This window comes from Camelus bactrianus, chromosome 1 (genome assembly GCF_048773025.1).
Source record: "Camelus bactrianus isolate YW-2024 breed Bactrian camel chromosome 1, ASM4877302v1, whole genome shotgun sequence".
In the NCBI taxonomy this organism is placed as follows: domain Eukaryota; kingdom Metazoa; phylum Chordata; class Mammalia; order Artiodactyla; family Camelidae; genus Camelus; species Camelus bactrianus.
The window spans coordinates 98,152,417-98,171,052 of NC_133539.1; the positions used below are offsets into that span (position 1 = coordinate 98,152,417).

The 18,636-nt window shown below is 39.4% G+C and overlaps 2 protein-coding genes across 9 annotated transcripts in view; one reads left to right on the top strand and one right to left on the bottom strand.

Annotated features, from left to right (window-relative positions):
- Nucleotides 1-18,636, top strand: part of LOC105081265 (ceruloplasmin) — a 53,431-nt gene that overhangs the window by 26,532 nt on the left and 8,263 nt on the right. For 4 of the 6 annotated variants that reach the window (XR_012509046.1, XR_006720248.2, XR_006720247.2 and 1 more), the window contains exons 10-18: nucleotides 903-1,053; nucleotides 2,470-2,682; nucleotides 3,644-3,851; nucleotides 5,144-5,283; nucleotides 6,341-6,469; nucleotides 8,947-9,053; nucleotides 10,552-10,768; nucleotides 11,198-11,337; nucleotides 12,440-12,602. Coding sequence is in view for 3 of the 6 variants with exons in the window: in XM_010970405.3 (XP_010968707.2) it covers nucleotides 903-1,053; nucleotides 2,470-2,682; nucleotides 3,644-3,851; nucleotides 5,144-5,283; nucleotides 6,341-6,469; nucleotides 8,947-9,053; nucleotides 10,552-10,768; nucleotides 11,198-11,337; nucleotides 12,440-12,602 (1,468 nt within the window). In the remaining 3 variants the exon portion in view is untranslated. Of the gene's footprint in view, nucleotides 1-902; nucleotides 1,054-2,469; nucleotides 2,683-3,643; nucleotides 3,852-5,143; nucleotides 5,284-6,340; nucleotides 6,470-8,115; nucleotides 8,831-8,946; nucleotides 9,054-10,551; nucleotides 10,769-11,197; nucleotides 11,338-12,439; nucleotides 12,603-15,856; nucleotides 16,000-18,636 lie in introns of those variants that run through there. The other 2 variants (XM_010970407.3, XM_010970408.3) reach the window with 2 other exon arrangements.
- The window catches only part of HPS3 (HPS3 biogenesis of lysosomal organelles complex 2 subunit 1), a 35,823-nt gene continuing 33,920 nt past the window's right edge, over nucleotides 16,734-18,636 (bottom strand). For 2 of the 3 annotated variants that reach the window (XM_010970404.3, XM_074369784.1), the window contains exon 17: nucleotides 16,734-17,553. In XM_010970404.3, coding sequence (XP_010968706.2) covers nucleotides 17,426-17,553 — 128 coding nt within the window. In that variant the 3' untranslated portion in view covers nucleotides 16,734-17,425. The remainder of the gene's footprint in view (nucleotides 17,554-18,636) is intronic. The other variant, XR_012509050.1, reaches the window with a different exon arrangement.

Sequence of the window (18,636 nt, forward strand, 5' to 3'; positions counted from 1 at the left end):
CCACTATCATCATTATGTCTCCCCCTTTTATAACTTCTCTCTAAACTTATTACTATGTGTATATTTTTCATCTTTGAATCTTTTCTTCTGACTTATGGGAGCTTTCTTAAGACCATCTCCATCGCTGATTCAGTTTTCTGCAGGATCTAACCTTCAGGTTTCTGCTTTGGTTGGATTTTTAAAATTTGATTAATCATGCTTTTCATCTGAAAAAAATGATCTCAGGAAAAAGACATGCAGTAATCATTCAAGTTTTCTTTTCTTTGAGGGAGCAATTTGCTCTCAGGGACTCATATGCTTTGATTTCTTAGACCAACTGCCTTCTTGTGAACTACTCAATTATTCCATAGACCAGATAGCATTTCTGCTTCCTTATTTTTCACCTGGGATGGGGGAGAGGAAGTGAGAATGTCCAGATGTCTGGGGAGTGTGTGAATTCTTGTTCCAACTTACTTGCAGGCTATTTCTTCATTTAAGATGTGTCTGTTTCTTCCTGTTCTCCCTTATACGAGTTCTCAGCTGTTATAACTGTGGATGGCACCTTCCTGATTTCTATCACAAGCACATATATCCCCACCCCCCAATTTTAACAAATTTTTTTTTGGTGAGTTCAAGTTGTATGGGCACAGCTGGCAGAGAGGTAGGGAGAGGAGAATCAGAACTTTTATATGCAGAGAGAGGCTTCAATTATCCTGTTGAACCAGAAATGCACTACATAGATATCAATCAAAATTCTGGTGGTGGATAGGAGTGTGTTGTGAGCTTCATTTACAAAGAGGAATGGGAACTTCAGCTCTTATCCTTCCTTTAGCATGTTGGTGCATAACTAGTATTGTGTAGATGGAAGTCTTTCTGCTTTACTTATTCTGTCTTCACCTCGTTTTTCTTGTTTTGATTTACAGAAAGATGTAGACAAGGAGTTCTATTTGTTTCCCACAGTGTTTGATGAGAATGAGAGTTTACTCCTGGATGAGAATATTAGAATGTTTACAACAGAACCTGATAAGGTGGATAAGGAAAATGAAGACTTTCAGGAGTCAAATAAGATGCACTGTAAGTATTGCATCGTCCACCTGTATCAAGTAATTTCCATACTGTGCCTGGAATGCTTTTAATTAAACCAAAATACTAATAGCTTTGCTGATTGGTTAATTTTCAATAAATGATTAAATATAACAGTGGTCTGAGGGTAATATTGTTGACTGCTTAATGCATCAGTCAATTAAATCCTCACTTCACTTAATTCAAAATAAAAAATACAGTTAGATACATGGTCTTTAAAATGTGGTCCCTGGATCAGCACACCCAGCATCACCAGGGACTTGTTAGAAATGCATGTTCTTGGGCCCCCAGCTCTGACCTACTGAATCAGAAACTTTGGGTGTGGGGCTAGAAATCTTTGTGCAGCAAATCCTCCAGATTATTCTGATTTATGTTTAAATTTTGAGAGCTACTGGTTTAGATGCTTTTTTCATCTGCGGCTTAATAATGACAGGCTCCTTTTATGGCCTCTGCTCTCAATGAACTTCAATGAGCCTCTCCCTTGACTACATATAAGAACCCCCTGGGAGTTTTTAAAAACTATTTAAACTGTTTTTTAAGTGTTCAGGACAACCTCTGGAGATTTTTATATTTAATTCAAACTTAGCATTGGATTTGCTTTTGAGCTCCCAGTGTAATTCTAAAATGCAGTTAGAATTCAGAGACAGTGAGCTAATTGTTCAAAATGCTTACACCACTAATGAACAGCATGGGAAGATCTTTGTGGCCAGAAGGGGAAAAAAAGTAAAGTTGTACTACAAACTGATTTGGGGGGAGCAGCGGTAATTAGGTTTGTTTTATTATTTATTTATTTTAATGGAGGGAACCCAGGACCTCGTGCATGCTAAGCGCACACTCTACCACTGAGCTATATCCTCCCCTACAAACTGATGTTTTTTAATTGGATCCATACTGGTCACATTACCCACAATTTTTTAAATATTCCTTTTGATTTTACATTTTTGCATTTTGGAGGAGTCATGAATATCATCTATTAGAAATAGCAGTGAGAGAAAGAAAGCTTCCTACATATACTCTGCTTTGTGATTCAAGATGAATCAGAGAATTTTCCATCTAGGGCAATGAACACATTCCCAGTCTGCAGTGCCCAGGAAGAGCTGTTATTATTCATCCATTTGGATGCTCACAAATAGGACCTTTGAGAGAACTGAGAAGTGGCTTGTTGTGCAGGGCACAGAACAAGGAGCCTGCATACAGCTCCATGCCCTTTAGCCAGGGCCGGCTCTGGAAGGGCTGGGGACAGCAAGGAGTTGCAGAGACACTCTTGATACATAAAGGGGTGGGCAGGCCTGAATGGATCTTTTAAAAATTAAATAAATCTAGCTGGCTCTGGAGAGTAGGGGAGGCCGTCATGAAGTAGAACGTAAGATAAACCACTTTAAAAATATAATTTCCCAACTTTTACAGCCATGAATGGATTCATGTACGGGAATCAGCCTGGTCTCAATATGTGCCAAGGAGATTCAGTCGTGTGGTATTTATTCAGTGCTGGAAATGAGGCCGATGTACACGGGATCTACTTTTCAGGAAACACTTACCTGTCAAGAGACGGGAGGAGAGACACAGCCAACCTCTTCCCTCAAACGAGCCTTACACTCCTCATGCAGCCTGACACTGAAGGTGTATTCCTTTAAAATCAAGACACTTCTCTGTTGGATCGATTTGTGTGGTTTTGGCTTAAAATTCTGTGTTGGATGATAAGATCATCCTTCCCCAAGCCTCTCAGTATCCTTCCTTCCTTGCTGTCAGCTATGTACATGCTGGACGCGTCCAGTTCCTGTCTGTTGGGAGGAGGGGACGGAGTGACAAGAGTGGACTGACGTTTTTCCCATTTCCACATAGCAGGACCCTCAAAACGGTCTCCTTTTAAATTAGGATCCTTTACACACAGCTGGCAAATCAGATTAGAAAGGGAACGATTCCCGTAAAGGCTCTGCGTCTGAACTTTTTGTCATGTCTCTGCAGCCTAGATGTAGTGTGGACTTATTGGTTGCTTACTATTGAATATTCTGTACTAGAACTATAGCCAGGCCAGTTCAGAGACCCCTGCAGGACTGGTTCTGAATGAGTAAAACAAATTAAAACCAAAAAGGATTTTAACCAAAACATGAAAATATGCTAACTTTCTTCAGGCTTTATTTGGTTCATTATGTGTCACTGAAACGCAAGACAGGTCCAGTGTCCCTTTTTCCCTTATTCATTAGACAAATGTAAATACAGAAAAGTGAACAAAAGAGATGAAGTGTCTGCTTTTGTGGAGGTGAAATTCTATTTTTTTTTTAATATTTGGGAGGAGGTATCAGATTTGTTTGTTTATATATTTATTTTAATGGAGCGACTGGAGAATGAACCCAGGACCTTGTGCATGCTAAGCTACACGCTGTACACTGAGCTATGCCTTCCCTACCATGGAGCTGAAATTCAAATGCAGGGAGACAGACAACAAGCAAGTATATTAACACATATATATCAGTTGATTATAAGTACTATGAAAATAGAGCAGAAGAAAGGGCTGATGACTGATGGGGGAAGATGGGGAAAAATACTCTGAAGAGGTAACCTGTCTTATTTACCATTCCAGGGACTTTTGATATTGAGTGCCTCACGACTGATCACTACACAGGCGGCATGAAGCAAAAATACACGGTGAACCAGTGCCGACGGCCGTCTAAGAGTTCATACCTCTACCTGGGGAAGAGGACCTACTACATTGCAGCGGTGGAGGTGGAGTGGGATTATTCCCCAAGCAGGGAATGGGAAAAGGAGCTGCACCATTTACAAGAACTGAAGTAATGCTCTAGACTCAGATTCCCAATTTTTTCTAGCTTTCTTTTTCAGAGAAGTAAGAATTAAGCTACATTAAATTCCAATGAACGGCTACAAAAACAGTAACAAAACGCCTCCTAGGAACCCTTCCTCATTAACTTCTGCCTCTCTGGACTGTCTCACAGGAAAGGCTTCATTTATCTCATTGATTCTCTGCAGTCACTCATCTTACTTTCTTTTTTATTGGACTCTTTTTGACTTGTGTGCCCTTATCTTGTCATTGATTTTCAAACTTATAGCAAAATGAATGGCTACATTCAGTTCTGAAACAATAATTTTCTTTACCAACCATTTATTGCTTATCTTTCTTCCAAAGATTTCATTATTAGTCCAGAGGTTATTTTAGGTTCTTAAAACTACTTATTATGTACAGAAGAATATTTTAAATTCTTGAGGGCCCGAGAGCGGATATGGTCTCTGCCCTCTAAGAACTTAGAGGAAAATACGGCTCAAAACCACCAATGACGTATACACCATGGAAATGTAAGTGTGGTTTCAGTGAGAATAAATGTAAGGAAAGGATGGTTATTGCAGCTTCAGAAACATTCCATGCAGAGCAGCTCACCTGACACTTCCAGCCCTTTTATACTTTGCCAGATACTCCCCGCTCCATCATCTCATGTCTTGCCCTAAACTTTCATGGATATGATTTGAGAGATCGGGGTGGGCATGTGTTCAGATCTGGGGTGCATAACATGACTGATAACCTCTAGCTAAGCTGATGATTATATGGTTAGTTTGACTGTGATGGTGAGTATGATTTGTGATGAATGGGAGTAAAAAGTTATTTCAGTGATTCGGGTAGAATTGTCCAAAGTATACGGAGCCATTGGGAGTCAATGAAAACTTTCAGTGAAAGGAGCGGTTGGATAAAAGGGTTCGTATAGATCAGAAATACTGCAGTACCCAGAGAACACTTCATGGGTGAAATATGGAATCAAAACATTTTAGAGCCATAAAAAACCCATTTTAGGGGTGAAGAAACTGAGGCTCTGACAGGCAATGACCAGCTGGAGGTCTTTTTAGCTGGCAACAGAGTCAGGGCCAGGACTTCAATGGCTCTGCTCCTACCTGGGTGCGCTCTCTACCACCCCTGTCTATCGTTAAAATCTTATTCTTTCCTGCTGGAATAGGACAGTGATATCAAAACCTAGCATCATGAAATAAAAACTACATTTTTATTCAAAATTTAAAACTTAACGTCCACTCTCCTTAAGACAAATAGTAACCTTAATTGTGTGTGTGTGTTTCCAAGTGTTCCGAATGCATTTTTAGATAAGGAAGAATACTACATAGGCTCCAAGTACAAGAAAGTCGTGTATCGGCAGTACACTGACAGCACGTTCAGCGTTCCAGTGGAGAGGAAAGCAGAAGAGGAACATCTGGGAATTCTAGGTACTCTCACAGCTCCGGTTCCTCAGATGTGGGTTAGTGACGTACGTGTAGTCTACGGGTTTAATTTTCGTGGTTCATAGATTAAAGTTATTCTCAAATAAAAATACCAGTCATTCAATCAAATGAGAAGCCATATTTATTAAAAATACGGCATCATCAAATATTACTTATTTCTGTCAGTAACAATATATTCTACACCATACACTAATGAAGTTGTATATATTTGGTACTTATCAAATTGATGCCTGTAGTTTTGATGAAAGTGCTAGAAATTACTTTCTATTGAAATTCTTAACCAAATTGTTATTCCCAACTTCAAAAAACAAAATCATAGCTATTTACTTTTAAAGCTAAGATGTACATGATTAACTCCAAGAAATGTACATGTAAATAAGGAAATAAGGAAAAGGGAAAAGTGTCACAGTGAACAGTTTTGGGGAAAAGTTGCCTTCGATTTTTCAGGGATCACTTTAAGACAGAATGTCTAAGAATTCCACCAACAGCGGTCTTGGGAGTTTCCTTGAACGCAGTCAAGTGCCAAGGAAGCCACTCCCAACCCCACTGTGTTTCTACACTAACCAAATTCTTGGGGCTGGGTCCTAGAAACTCCCTCAGGCAGGAGACAAGCTAAGATTGGCTAGAGGGTAGAAATGGGAGGGGTAGCCTCACCCATCCTTTCAAACTGTCCTTAATTCACAGGAAGCTCTGGAAGTCCAGATGTTGAGAAATGAGTCCTGGCCAGGGTAGGGGCACAGCTGATGTACTATGATGAGGCCACTGTCCTGCAGGGAGCGTTCAGGCCAAATCCTCCACTAGGACTCTTGATAAGAAACGAACCCATGGTCTCCATCTTTAGAGACAGCTATAACTAGTGTTTTTATCCTGAATCCTTTGGGACCAGGTATTAATCCGAGAATGATTTACAGCATGAAGCCTGGGGGTGGGGGACAACCCCCTTAACAATAAAAAAAAATCACCTGATCTTTGCTTTTATTACTGAGTTAGAGTTTCCAATCCGACAGGTAGATAAGTCAGTCTTCCTTTTCATTTTTGCCAGGTCCTCAGCTTCACGCAGATGTTGGAGACAAAGTCAATATTATCTTTAAAAACATGGCCACAAGGCCCTACTCAATACATGCCCATGGGGTGAAAACGGAGAGTTCTACAGTTACTCCAACCTCACCAGGTATGCACGGCGGCGGGAGGGATACGTCCTAATAGAGTCTACAGCCTTTTTACAAACAACTGTTATCCAAATGAGTGCACCTTGAGGAAGTGAAGAAGGAGGTGGTTAAGAGGGCCCAAAGGGAGTTGTGTCTGTGTGATGTATGCCTACATGCACGTACCAAAAAAAAAAACAATCCATAGAACTGTAAGGAAAATACCTCATGGTCCTGGACACCTCTACATACTTAAGGTTGAGTCAGCAAAGATGATCACCCCAGGCTCAGCTAGAACACATCCCAGATAAATTTACCGTGTGGCTAAACGTTTCCATGACTGTATCCAAAGACAGCACCCTAAGGGCAGAGGCTGCCACTCAGAATTCTAAGGCCCCTGAATCTAGTCCAGTATCTGGCATGTACTAGGCGCTCCATAAATGTTTCTTTAATTAATAGAGTAAAAACTGAAATAGGTTAAATACACAGGTGTGTATTTTCTTTAATAAAAACTGTATTTTTCTCCAATTAGTTGGAAAGTTGGCTTCTAGTAAAGGACTAATTTCTCAGTAATTTAGCAGTTCCCAAACGTATCAAGTGAAAAAAAAAATACATTGCTCTATAGAGTTGGTCTTGTCAATTTAGGGGAATAGAAATAAAAAGCCCTGCCCACGTGACTTTCATATTCGTCTGAGATAAATAGTAAATAAATAGAGAGATAGTATCAAGTTGTAAAAGTGCAATGAAAAAGATTAAGGCAGATGAGCGAGAGTAAGTAACAAGGGTGTTATTTTAGGTAGTGGGGGCTGGTCTGGAGGGCTTCTCTGAGGAGGTGCCATGGGTGAAGACACCTAAATGATAAGTAATGAGCCACAGGGGGTTATAGAGGGAGAGCATTCTAGGTCTCGAGATGGAAGTGGACTTGGTGTGTCTGAGGAATGGCATGGAGGCCAGAGGCCAGAGGCCAGAGCAGAGCAAACAGGGGCAGGGTGTGAGAAGATGAGATCCAGGGAGCGCAGGGAGCCAGAAGCTACAGGAGTTGGGGGACCTTAGAGGCCATGGTGACAACCTTATCTTTTATTCTAAAATCCCGTATGAGCGTCTGAGCTGGAGAGTGATGATCCAATGAACACTTTTTAAAGGACTGTACTGTCTGGTGTGTGAATGACTGTAGGGGACAAGGGCAGAATCAAGGATCAGTTAGGGGACTACCCCGATACTCTGGGTAAAAAACTAGTAAGACTTGGACTGGGGTGGAAGCAGCTGAAGTGGGGAGTTGTCATACTCTGGTTCTATTTTAAAGGTGGTGCTTAAAGGATCTGCTGAGAGATTGGGCATTAGAGAATGTTAGGGAAGGAGGAGTCAAGGACAAGCCCAAGGTTCTGGGCATCGACCACTGATAGCAGAGTAGTTTAGGGCAGGGAATGGAAAAAAGAATAAAATGCTATTTTTTTGGCTTCGGAAACTAAGAGTCTAGACGAAGAGGCAGTAAGTTCAGATGATGAATCTATGCTTTACATTCCCATTGAAATGTTCTGCTTACGAAAAAGGTTGAGGACATAGGGGCAGGTAAGATAGAGGACTTGAGGACAAAGGAAAAAGTCTAGCATGTCCTCTGAGATGATCCCTCATGTCCTGCTTGATTCCCTAGTAAACATTTGTCATATTCCAGCTAATGAAACTCTGATAGCATGAATATGTAATGGTGAGGTCTGCATAACGGGATTGGAGAGTGACCGTGGTTCTTGTGAGCAGTTGTACAGCGAGCCCTGAGGTGACTGGCAGCAAAGATCAGGCTGGAGAGGAACTCAGAGCAAATGGAAGGAGGTAAAGACCTTGGCAAGAGAGGAGGGTGGAGCAACTGTTCACCTTCCAAGTGTGAGGTCCAGGATGTGGTCGTGTCCTAAATGTGACAGAGTTATGACGGAACAGTATATGGTATGACAGAATGGGACAGGCAAGAGAGGTCATTGTGACAGGTCAGTGATTAAGACGTCTAATGGCTCCTTGCCAGGAACCGTGAAATCACAGAGGGTAATGGTGAAAAAGGAGAAAAGGAAGACCACAGGGAAGTTTAAGGAATTACGCAGGATAGTCCAGATACACAGATATGGAGAAGATGGTTGGCACTGGGGGAAAATCACTTGAGACCTGAAAAGAAAAAAGTTTATTAGAGAAACAGACTTCAAACTCAGAAAAGATCTGTTGCAAAATTTCTTTGAATTGTGATACTGGAATTGCCACCTTCTGGCTTTGTGATGTGACCTGTGTGGCATAGCTAGTTAATTCATAATTGACAAAGAAGATACAAAAGTGTGTCTTATTGTTGATCTTAAAACTAAATTCTTGAAAATGACCTTGAGTACCACTGCTTTTTAAAACTAATTACTTTGACATTTTAAGTTTCTGAGTCATTGGTTATCAAGGCTTTGACACCAATTTGATATACATATATCAAATCATACCAAATATAACCAGATCTATTAACACTTGATTAATTTAGGTGAAATTCGCACTTACATATGGAAAATCCCAGAAAGATCTGGAGCTGGAATAGGTGATTCTGCTTGTATTCCATGGGCTTACTATTCAACTGTGGATCGGGTTAAGGTAAACTTTAAATAATTTGTTTGGTGCAAATTCCCAAAATAGACACACAATTGAAGGAAGGTGAGGTTAGAGTTTTCCTGTGGTCCAATTCTATGTTAAAATCACAGGAAAGTAAGATGCTCTGCAATTCACTTTGGTTTCTTTTCTTTTTCTTTTTCTTTTTTTTTTTTTTTTTTTTTTTTGGTGTGGGGGGTTGTTTAAAGAGACAGTTTTAAATGTATCAACTCTATGACTGCTGATTATGGGTGCCACAGAATTAAATATTAATCAATACAGTATTTAATTTCCTTTTTGATATCGAAGAACTGAGGTACATGATTTCAGATCTCTATTATTAAATGCTAATAAAAATGGTGACCTCAGCAGTCAATCACAGCACAGCAAAGCCTGCTGGTTGATTAAAATGTTTCAGTGTCAAAAAGCACTCAACGACTATAAATCAGAACATGTACCAAGACTCTTGTAGAATTCAGTCTCTAGTCCAATTCTCCCTTCTGAGTTCCAGACCTGTCTATATATCCACCTACTGAAGAACATCTCTTACCAGCTTGTCCCACAGGCATGGAAACCCAGCAACTCTATAACAGAAACTGAGATCTTCCTCCACTTCCTCCTGTATTCCCAATTGCAGTAAATAGCACAAGTACCAAACCTATTCATTTGTTCAAGCTAGAACCCTGGATATAAAATACCTAATTCTTACCCCTGGCTCACCCAGGTGATTCACCCATCTACACAGAGCTCAGTCCATTCCTTTTATCTCCACAGATCAGATGCTAGTAATTTCCCTTAACTACTGCCCGGCCTCCTAGTCTCTAGTCTCTTCCCCATACAAGCCTTCCTTCACTCCACCACCAGGATCACTGGTCTGAAAGGCTTCCATTCCATGTTCAGTTTTTCAATGGCTACTTAAGACTCACAAGACAAAATCTAAAAATTCCTAAATACAATACAGCTCAAAGGCCCTTCAAGGTCTAATCTGCCATTACTGATGCCAAGCCAAATCAAACTCCTCGTAGATTTAAGTCCATCGTGGTCTTCTCCTTGTGTTCATTAGCACTTGACGTACCGCCATTGTTGCAAGCGGTTCATTTCTTCTAATCCTCTGTCCTACTAGACTGAGTTCCTGGAGGGCAAGGGCTTTGTTTCATTCATCTCTGGATTTTTAGTGACAGGCACAGCACCCGGCTTATGGAATAGGCAAACCAGCACTGTTTGTTTGCAGTTCTTCTCAACTGCTGCTCATTAGCTGAGCCAATATTTGGCTTCTGCACACATTTGTTACTTCAGCATCACCACACAACTTACCTACTACTCACCATTGTTCCAATTTAACTACTTCAAGTGGAAAGTTACTGGCTTGACAGAACCACACTGAGTAAAGTCTGCTACCTAAACCAGTCCCTCCAAAATTCCTGAGGTCATGGATGGTTAGGTCCCAGTTCTCTGAAATCCTGACCCGTATCACAATGATGACTAAGTTTTTGCTTGTTTTCAGGATCTCTACAGTGGATTAATTGGTCCACTGATTGTTTGTCGGAAATCTTACTTGAAAGTATTCAATCCCATAAAGAAACCGGAATTTTCCCTTCTGTTTCTTGTTTTTGATGAGAATGAATCTTGGTACTTAGATGACAACATCAAAACATACTCTGACCACCCTGAGAAAGTAGACAAAGCCAATGATGAATTCATAGAAAGCAATAAAATGCATGGTATGATACATTATTCTAAAACCTATTTTTTCTCTTTTCTTCTTTCAAATACAATCACTTTGGAGACTACCCCTTTGTTTCATTTTATAATAAACCAATCCTGCCAGACTTTGCATGTGAGGTAGAATTCTATTCAAAGCAAAAAGGGGACTATGTTTAAAACCATCTATTAACTTCTCTCCCAATGCCAAAGTCTCATTCCCTTTTAAATAAACTCAAAATTGGGAATAAGATTTTTGGTGCTAAGTGACTAGACAAGCAGTGCAATATTATTGACCTTAAAGTGTCCATTTCCCATATCTGTAGTGAAATAAGTTCTATTATCTCAAAAAGATCCCATTCACTAACCTAATCATCGTATTTCCTGTGAAATAGCTGTTGGTTTAAAATATCCCAGAGGTAATAAAAAAATATCATGTTTTCCCCCAGCTATTAATGGAAGAATGTTTGGGAACCTGCAAGGCCTCACAATGCACGTGGGAGATGAAGTCAACTGGTATCTGATGGGAATGGGCAACGAAATAGACTTGCACTCAGTACATTTCCATGGCCACAGCTTCCAATACCAGGTAAGGGCCACCCACCGTTGTTATCCCTGCTCTATTTGAAAATGTTTTAACACAAATGAAGAGAACATTTCCTCAGAGAGACTTAGGAAACGCTTAAGGTTTCAAGAGAACTATTTCCAAAGAGTGTGGCACACAGCAACTCCAACTGCTGTCACTATCCTTTGCTACACGCTGGGCTCTTCCTTGGATTTATAGTTTTTACTGGGCTTTCCGGGAGTTCTGCCCACATATTCTTGGGCAAAGTATTGGAATGGAATCGTCAGCAAAGAGAGCAGGAATGTTCATGTAATGAGGGGTCAGAGTACAGAGACTAGACTTTATTATAACCTTTGCCAGTTCTAAGTTCTGAATGTTAAATGGCCTGAAGAGAACAAGATCATCAGTTTGGTGTCAAGCAACTGATTGGTCCCTGGATTTCAATCATACTTCAACTGCTCACGCAGTGCTGATTTCAGCAGGAATCAGTAGCCCTCTTGGAAATGCTTTTTTCTTATCCTTTGAGTTAATGTAGAAAATTCAGAAGCTACCACAAAGCACACTGCAGAAAAGACTATTCTATGACCTGTGTTTTGGTTTACCTCTTAGCAGACTTTCAACGCCATCCCTGCAGAAAAATCTCCCGAGTGCTCCGTCTAGTTGGGACTCTACCTGAATTGCCCCTGGCTTTGGCTTCTCCATCAGCCTCTTTTTCTGCTCTCTTCATTGCCTACCTGCCCTCAAGTTCACAGACCAGCTTATCTAGGATGGGCTCAGCAAGAAATGGGGCCACAGCTAAATTCCCTTGTGTGACCCAAGTGCTCTGATAAAAAGGAAAACCAGAGTCAAATTGAAAGAGATAACAGGTGTTCCTGATTGATGAATTCATTTTCATCCCATCTTTCCCTCATGCATCCTTAATGGCCCATAGTGCCAAGGTTTAGCAAAGACCACACATCTCATTGTATTAGATGTAGAAGTGTGGAGGGTCTCTCTCTACCCTGCTCTCTTTCTTAATGGGTTTATTCATTTTTCTAATATCCCTGAGCTGGCCAATGAAAGATTATTTGAATGAACTCTCACACATAATAAACATTATATAATATTTGTCGTTTTTCTAATTAAGCACAGGGGCATCTATAGTTCTGACGTCTTTGACATTTTCCCTGGGACATACCAAACCTTAGAAATGTCTCCAAGAACACCTGGAACCTGGTTACTCCACTGCCATGTGACTGACCACATTCACGCTGGAATGGAAACTACTTACACCGTTCTACCAAATGCAGGTAAATATCCAGTTAGTAATTCCAGAAGGCGTGTATCACGAACATAATTAAGGTGCGCTACTTGGCCTATAGACTTCTCCCATTTGTGAACTTACTGTTCTGATTTCTTCCTTCTTTACCTCCAAGCAGGAATTTTCTTTCACTGCTAAATGGTGCGGGACTCTGCTTCTGTTCTGACAGCTGGTACTGACGCAGCACCAATAGTGCAAACTGACACCAATCTGATGCATTGTTACTTAACATCCTTAAAACTGATCCGTGTAAGAGAGTAGTTGTGACTTAACAAGTCACTTTTAAAATTTACTCTTTCTTAATAGAAAGTATTACTGGTTTTTTCTAGGTAGTATTTAGTACAGGAGAAAGGCTCCCCAAACCCTAAATAACCCAATATAATTTCAAATAGTCAATCAGGCAAAACAGTGTGTTTCTGTGCTTCTAGGGAGAGGGGAAGCATTACTGATTATTTGCCAATGATTGTCTCAGTCCATTTGGGCTGCTGTAACAAAATACCAGACTGGGTAGCTTATGAAGAAAAAGACTTATTTTCACAGCTCCGGAGACTGTTAACCTGAGGTCGGGGTGCTAATATGGTAGGCTGAGGGTCCTTCTCCATGTTGCAGACTTATTACATCTAAACATGGCAGAAGGACAGGCTAGCTCTTGGGCCTCCTTTATAAGGACACTAATCCCATTCATGAGGGCTCCACCCTCCTGACCAAATCATTTCCCAAAGGCCCCACCACCTAACTCTATCACTTTGGGCATCAGGTTTTCAACACAAGAAATCTGGGGGCACACAAACGTTTAGACCATAGCAAAGATCCAGGGAAAATATAGACCCTAAACTCCCTGCTCTGCCCACCCCCACAAGAACACTCCCTCCTCCACAGGCACATGCATCTGCACGCACACAGTGAAAACACAAAAAAACAAACAGCCCCTGTATGGGTGCACACTGAACACTGACAAAACGTGTTGTATGAAGAGTAAAATTCCTGCTATAACAGCTGCAAGCTTCGGTGTTTCCTGGGTCTTCTGAGTTCAGAACTGTTGGAATTGGCAATGGCAAATCCAATGAGGGGAAACTCCTTATGTTTCCTCCTCAAAACTGGCATAAAAGGGGACATATAAATGGAAGAAAATATAGAAGTCAACATATTTCAAAAATTAAAAATCACTGAAGAGCAACCATGGCTGCCAACGAAAAGTTTAATTTCTGCTCCTCAGTCTTACACAAAGGCCTCCTAACATGAAAAACGATTTCCATTGAGACCCTTTATTACACAGAGTGGTACTGAGAGCACCAGAATGCCAAAGACTCAGACAGATAAACCTCTGGCTCTAAAGCCAGGAAGTGCTAAACAAGGTGAAGAGCCAAAGGTGAGAAAGAAAACTTTAAGCAGAATTCAAAGAACTTTAGCACACATGGAGACCACACAAACGATGGTCCTGCTCAGAGAAATAACCCAGAGTGAGGGAACTCTGAGGAAGGCCTTCTGGAGATCTGTGTGTACAAATGCCTGGCATTCCGAGGATGCTGCTACAGGCTGAGCCCACACACAGAGGCAGTGAAGAGATCCCCTTTGTATGATAAGCCTGGAAGGAGAAGAGGGAGATGATCACTTGCTTGGCTGAAAAAAAAGGGGAGACTGTTCTAAAAGCCGTAGTAAAAACTGCAGAACAAATAGCAAATGTGAAGGGACAACACACGTTGGAGAAAGGTTAAAGACAAACTTGGCTTTTACAAAGGGAAAAGGTACTGTATGGGACTGAAAGAGGCAGTAATGAGCCAAAAAGATAGTTTGAACATTTCACAGAAAAATCGGGGAGCCACATGTACCAGTCTGAATTACCCTGGAATGAAAGTTTGATAAATCTTTGGCCAAGTCTACTTTAATTCTAAATCTTAGAAAAATTTCCACCTACCAAGATATGGACAAGAGAGAAAATCAAGTTATGGTGAAATCTTTCAATATTATGCACCAGGAGACAGACAATTTCCTCCACAAAGAAAAAAAAATTATTAGAAAAGAATTGTGGATATCCTGTCATACTTAATGGTATGCCTCACTTCCTCTAGCAGAGGAAGCATAAGGAAGGCCTCCTCTGACAAATATAAAAGGTACTTTTTTTAGACTGACCCTTCCACAACAGTCAGATAACCTTTGGGAGCCGTCTGCAGGACGACAGCCTGCTTAGCTCTTAAGTTCCTCATAGGCAGGGAGTGTATATTCTGTATTTCCAGTAGGTGCCCAAATCCAATCCAATACTTGCTTGGTAAATATCTAACCACATATTAATTCAATGAAAAGGAATTTAAAAAAAAATTTGGATACAACATCAGACTCATTGAAAAGTTGCAAGATCAGTACAAAAAAATTCCTGTATACCTTTTACCCAGATTCCTCAAATGTGAACATTCTGCACAGCATCATTTGCTTTCTCATCTTTTCTATCTCCCTCTCTCTCTACACACACAGACTACAGGTGTTATAAATATATGTATACTCATATTTCCTAAAAACAAGAATATTCTTATAATAAACATAATATATCAAAATTAGGAAATTAAAAATGATTCAATACCACAGATCCTGTTCACATTTCACCAACTATTCTAATCATGTTCTTTATAAAAATAGAAAATCCAGCTCATATACTGTGTTCAGCTGGCATGTCTTCTTAAGTCTCCTTAGTCTGGAGCAGTTCCTTGGTCTTTGTCTTTTACAACTTTGACGTTTTTAAAGAATATAGGGCAGTTGGCAGTCACTCTGCAGAATGTCCTACAATTTGGCTTTGTCTAATGATCAAACAGACCCAAACTGGGTTTCCTCACGATCAGATTTAGGTTATGCATTTCTGGGCGAGATTCTCACAGAAGGGATGTTGTGTTTTTCTCAGCATACCTGTCAAGAGGCACAAGATGTTGATTTGTTCCCTTCCTGGTCATGTTCATTTTGAGCACCTGGTTAAGGAGGTGTCTGCCAGGTTTTTCCACTGTAAAGTTACTATTTTTCCCCTTATAATTCATAAGGATCTTGTGGGGAGCAAAGTTAATTTTTCTTTAAGTAAATCAGTACTAGAATGAGAGATGTCTTTTAACATATAAAGAGCAGAATATAAATGAACCAAGAATAAACAAAATAACTGCAAAAAATTAGAATACATTTCTAATCTAAGCATCATGTACCAATGTTTTTAACCATATGATATATACTATTTTTAATAATGGTCTTAAAATTTCTTTTCTATAGAGACCAAGTCTGGCTGAAAGAAATAAATTGGTGATAAGTGAAAAAAAAGAAAAAACAATGATTCATAACAATATATGTGAAAGTGTTTAACAGAATGCTTACTTTGGAATGGTGATAAGCATTAAAAAAAAGACTGAAATATACACTTTTGTGCATTTGTGGGGAAAACTGTGTTATACTGTTTCATATGAAAGGATCAACAGGCTGTATTGTGGCACATGACTGACTCTAGTACACTTGGTAATACAATTGATCAGTATAGGCCGTTCATATCACCACTGTTATGGCCTTACAAAACTGTATTTAAGAAAAAAATCTATGACCAGATGTTGCCCTGGACAGTCCTCAAAGGATCACTACTGAGATTCAATGAAGTGTTTCCCAACTTTGACTTCCCGTCAGTCCCTCTAACATGCTGCTGACATTATTCCTAAAGAACCAGTGGACCTGGGGGCACAGGTGTAGAGGAAGTAAAATAAAAAATAGCACTAAAATAAGATAAAATATTAATAATAAAATTTCAAAAATAAAAGTTTAAATTGAAAAAATCTTTAAATGAAAAATAAAATAAAATAAAATAAAATAAAATAAAATAAAATAAAATAAAATGATGTCAATCTGAGTTTTGTGAACCCTTGAAGACATGGTCAAAAGGATGTTAATCTGAAACTGGAGAGAGGCAGAGTTACGAAACAAATCTATAAATTAAATCCTGGTAAAGATGAGAGTTGCCATTAGGAGATAAGTTTTCAAAATATGGTTGTGAAAACACCAGGTGAGTAGCATTTTTGCCCAGCCTTAACCAAAGTCTAAGCACACCATCAGTGAGCTGAACTTGGACTCAAAATCGTTTAATAAGAGGCTAAAAAAGAAAACATAGTTCTTTATACTTCTTTATTTTCACATAAACTCTAGCTAAGAGCAAGAGTACACATCAACAAAAAATGGCAACAGGGCTTTGGCTGAAAAACATGCATTCAACAAATCACGTTAATAGCCAGACAAGAAGAAAGTTAGCTTTGTAAACGTCTATCTCATTTGATACAGAGAGTAACACAGCAGTTACCTTTAAAAGTAACATGAAAATAAAGTTTGAAATCTTCTACTGTGGGGACACATTAACATCTTTCTCAAAGAATATTAGTTTTTAAAAAAGTGACCCGAGAAATCTGGAAAAAATCAAGACAGTTAAATTCTAGGCCACTTGGAGTGACATTCTTTCGAGCATACTTACAAAATGTTTGTGTCCCCGGGATGATAAAGATTGTCGTGTCTCCAGCAACAGTGAATTGATGTTCCCTGGTATAAAAGTCAGTCTCTACCTTTAAAAATACACGCCTTCTTTGAGGAAATTCTTATGTCTTGTAGCTTTTTTACATTCTGGACAATGAAATGGATTCAGGTCATAAATTATGAAGCTAATAATACCACTATGGTATGCAGCCTGAAAGCACTTGCCATATATGTCCATATTCAATATAAAAATGCTTGATTTGTGTTTTTTATCTGGCATTCAATTTTCAAAAATTCAGTCTCATAAGCCATTGTGGTATTTTTCAAATGATACCTTCAAGTCAATGATTTCTTTCGACTGCAGTAGAGAAGATATGGCAGGAAAAATGCTGCCGTGCCATCTTCTGGGAGGACGTTTAAGAAATCCCTTAGTTCTAGTTCCACAGCAACAATGGACAATGTTTCTGTTTGTAGGAAAGAATATCTGAGTTAGAACTGATTTTCTGTCTTTCATCTGATTCTCTTAATCACTCAACCAATTAGAGGCTGATTCAGGTGACAAAATGTTATAAGAGAAAGGGAGAAAAAAAACAGTGTCTTAAATCCACAGACTGCTTTATAGTCCTAACAACTTATTTTTTCTTTCTAGAATCCGTTGAAGTTTATTTTATACTAGCCCCATGCAATTTTTACTTACGATTTCTTTGCTGGAGTATTTATTACATTATTTATCAATAGATTCCTATTACCCTCTAAAGAAAAACAATCAATTGACTACTGTTTTTACTGTTAGGAGTATACTTGCAGCTAATTTATAAAGACTTCGCTAGGATAGGAAATACTATTAATTGTTGGATGACATTCTCCTCAATCAGTTCCTCTCTGTTATAAGATTTTCATGTTATTAATAAGCACAAATCTGTTTTCAAAACCATTTACTTTTTTTCAAACTGCAAAGTAATGTGTTCTAATGAACATTTTAAATATTAAGAAATTCAGTAAACATTTTTGTAAAGATAACTATGTAATTTTTATTCTATTGCTTCTTGATACATACATGCTGCCCTCTGCTGGGAAGAGAAGGGGTGACACTTAAGAACAATGTTCTCAGTAAACATTCTTTGGTGACAATCTCCTGTGTGATCCTCGCATGCCCACCACTTACTCTATTTGCAGAGTGACCCAAATATCAAATCTCCTGCTCAGGTGTGTGTACCTTCATCCAAAGTTATCTGTCCAGTATTCAGCAACCTACATCATCCATTACACAAAGGAATAACATGCTCTTGTTCCTACAAAGTTACTGAGTGGTGCAACAGTGAGGAATGGGAAAGACCCCCATCTCTGCAGTCATATTTGGGCAGCGATCACACTCGTCTACCTGCGCTCTGGGTGACTTTAAGAAAATCACTTAACCTCCTGAGTCCTAGTTTCCTCATCTCTAATGTAGGGGTACCACCTGTTAGCTTCCAGAGTCCTTTGAGAATTAAATTAAAATACGAGACATATCTGACAAAAAATAGAATCTTTTAATAAATAACAACTAC